The sequence below is a fragment of the Gadus chalcogrammus genome, chromosome 13 (genome assembly GCF_026213295.1).
Source record: "Gadus chalcogrammus isolate NIFS_2021 chromosome 13, NIFS_Gcha_1.0, whole genome shotgun sequence".
Taxonomy (NCBI): Eukaryota; Metazoa; Chordata; class Actinopteri; order Gadiformes; family Gadidae; genus Gadus; species Gadus chalcogrammus.
Genome location: NC_079424.1, coordinates 6812408 through 6815126, shown reverse-complemented (window position 1 = coordinate 6815126; position 2719 = coordinate 6812408). Strand labels below are relative to the sequence as shown.

General features: G+C 49.9%; 1 protein-coding gene across 1 annotated transcript in view; it reads left to right on the top strand.

The window, feature by feature from the left end:
* Positions 1-2528: 2528 nt before the first annotated feature.
* Positions 2529-2719, top strand: part of cacna2d3 (calcium channel, voltage dependent, alpha2/delta subunit 3) — a 31065-nt gene continuing 30874 nt past the window's right edge. Inside the window, exon 1 of the mRNA XM_056606475.1 lies at positions 2529-2653. Within this exon, the coding sequence (XP_056462450.1) occupies positions 2529-2653 (125 nt within the window). The remainder of the gene's footprint in view (positions 2654-2719) is intronic.

The following is a 2719-nucleotide window of genomic DNA, read 5'->3' as shown; positions in this document are numbered from 1 at the left end:
AATCTTCATTGCAGGTTACTTAAGCAGATCGAGACCCTGGGAGATTGCGCGCCCAAACCCTTGTAATCTCTGGCTTGACTTGATGAGGCGTAAACCTCTTAGAAGGTGACATAGCGGACAAGTTAGGGCTTCTGTCTGACCTGTAGTTGTAACCAGGATTAACAGGTCCCAACGTAACCTGAGCGACATAATGCTGTCAAGGAACTTTGATCACCTCAACCTTGTTTTTCCACTTTGACCATCATTTCCACAGAGAGGTTCCCATGGTTTCATTACGATTTGAAACTAACGATGGTCAAAGGATGTTGGTGGCAATTGTCTAGCGTCAGGTCTGGACCCCTAACGGGTCCTCACGATGTACCCGGAACCGATTCAGCACCACGGACAGCGCCACTTTCCTCCACCGTCCGCCCTGGGAGTTGCAGCGTCACCAGAGGACATTTGTTTACAAAAGGATGAACAATAGATACAATTTAGCCTATATAATCTGTTACGCTCAGTTTAGTGTCCGCCAGTCCGGGCAGCAGAATGGCATCCGCTATATCATTGGATAACCAGTTTTTTCATTTGTGGCCTTCATTGAATTCATCTGGCCGAAATTAATGCATGTATCACATGGAGAATTCTGCGGCGTGCAGAGCAGCAATGTGGGCTATTGTTGTACGGGCGTGTTCCGTGTTCCACTGACAATGAAACTCGGTTTACTCCGAGTGAATTAAACTGCTCCTAAACAGCCGCCGGTAGTGATTGGCTCAAAGGTACGTTTGGCGGGTGTGTGTGTGTGTGTGTGTGTGTGTGTGTGTGTGTGTGTGTGTGTGTGTGTGTGTGTGTGTGTGTGTGTGTGTGTGTGTGTGTGTGTACGTGTACGTGTGTTTGTGTGTGTGTCTGCGTGTGTCTGTGTGTCTGTGCGTGAGTGCGTGTTTGTATCTGTACGTTTGTGTGTGTGTGCGTGTGTGTGTGTGTGTGTGTGTGTGTGTGTGTGTGTGTGTGTGTGTGTGTGCGTGTGCGTGTGTGCGTGTGTATGCGTGTGTGCGTGTGTGTGCGTGCGTGTGCGTGTGTGTGCGTGTGTGTGTGTGTGTGTGTGTGTGTGTGTGTGTGTGTGTGTGTGTGTGTGGGTGTGGGTGTGTGACCTCTTCTGTATGGCTCATAGTGTCCCTCATCACGCGCCTTATCTGTGGCTCGCAGACACTCCGCACCCCGCGTGGCTTTTGATGAACGATGCAATTACCGAGCTAATAAAGGCGCGAGTCTGGACGCGTCTCGTGCGGCAGGGATATACATCAACCTGTTTGCGCGCTTGACGTGCTTATCGGCCGCTAATCAGTGTGTAGAGCAGGTTTCAAAACATCTTCTGTACCTTTATATTTGCTATAATTAAAACTGATGAATATGGCACACACACACACACAACGACGAACGTGGTGCTATGTCTATTGGTAATAATGAGTAATAGGCCGGACAGTCCCGACACATATAACCAACAATGGTTGGACATGGTCCGAGAGGTCTCCTAAGGAACATTTGAGGTTGTAAATCAAACAAGCAAATGCCTTTAAACCTCCCCCCTAAAGAAATATGGAACCGACAGTCACACACACAAAACAAGGCACACACACACACACACACACGCACATATACACAGGCTCACACACATACACACACACACACACACACACACACACACACACACACACACACACACACACACACACACACACACACACACACACACACACACACACACATACACACCAAGGCACACACGCACACAAACTCACACGCAAGCACACACGCACACACACACACACGCGCGCAAACACACGCATGCACACAAAGTCGGCCAGCCGGTCACAGTATAGTTTCGAGGTAAAAGTTGAAACCCCGCAGTGCTAAAGGCAAACAGCATTTCCCAGTCGAAGTGTTCCCTATGATAATACATTTAGAGTAATTGAAAAGAGAGCAGTACATTCAAATGTTAATGAACATTAATTAGCTCATCCTTGGTTTACACTCATTCTGCCTGCCGGTCTATTTTCTCTCTCTCTCTCTCTCTCTCTCTCTCTCTCTCTCTCTCTCTCTCTCTCTCGCTCTCTCGCTCTCTCGCTCTCTCTCTCTCTCTCTCTCTCTCTCCCTCTCCCTCTCCCTCTCCCTCTCTCTCGGGCTCGCTCCCCCTCTCTGCCCTCTGGCGGACTGTAACCAAAATCCGAACGGTAGAAATTTGGCTGAGCATCTCTTGCAGCAGGCGACTTGCTTCAGCACTCATAGCTCTATAGCCGCTTCCAAGGAGAGAGAGAGAGAGAGAGAGAGAGAGAGAGAGAGAGAGAGAGAGAGAGAGAGAGAGAGAGAGAGAGAGAGAGAGAGAGAGAGAGAGAGAGTGAGAGAGAGAGAGAGAGAGAGGGAGAGAGACACAGAGAGAGAGAGACAGAGAGGCTATTTCGCGGCACATAGCGAGGTACAGCATGCGCTGACATTCGCGCGGCTAACGAGTGGACGCGGCGAACCTTATTCGGGAATGATAGAGACCGAAGATGCAGCGGAACCGGGGGATACTGTTTTCGCACGTGTGCTGCAGCACTCTGCTGTGCTTCTGGATCGCCGTGTGCCGGAGCGTGGTGCTAGTTGAGGGCTCTCCGCAAGGAATCCCTCTCTCAGTGTGAGTAGAGATGGGCTCTGCATCGCTTTGTGCCTAGCAACTTTTGTATGGATCACTGAGACGATG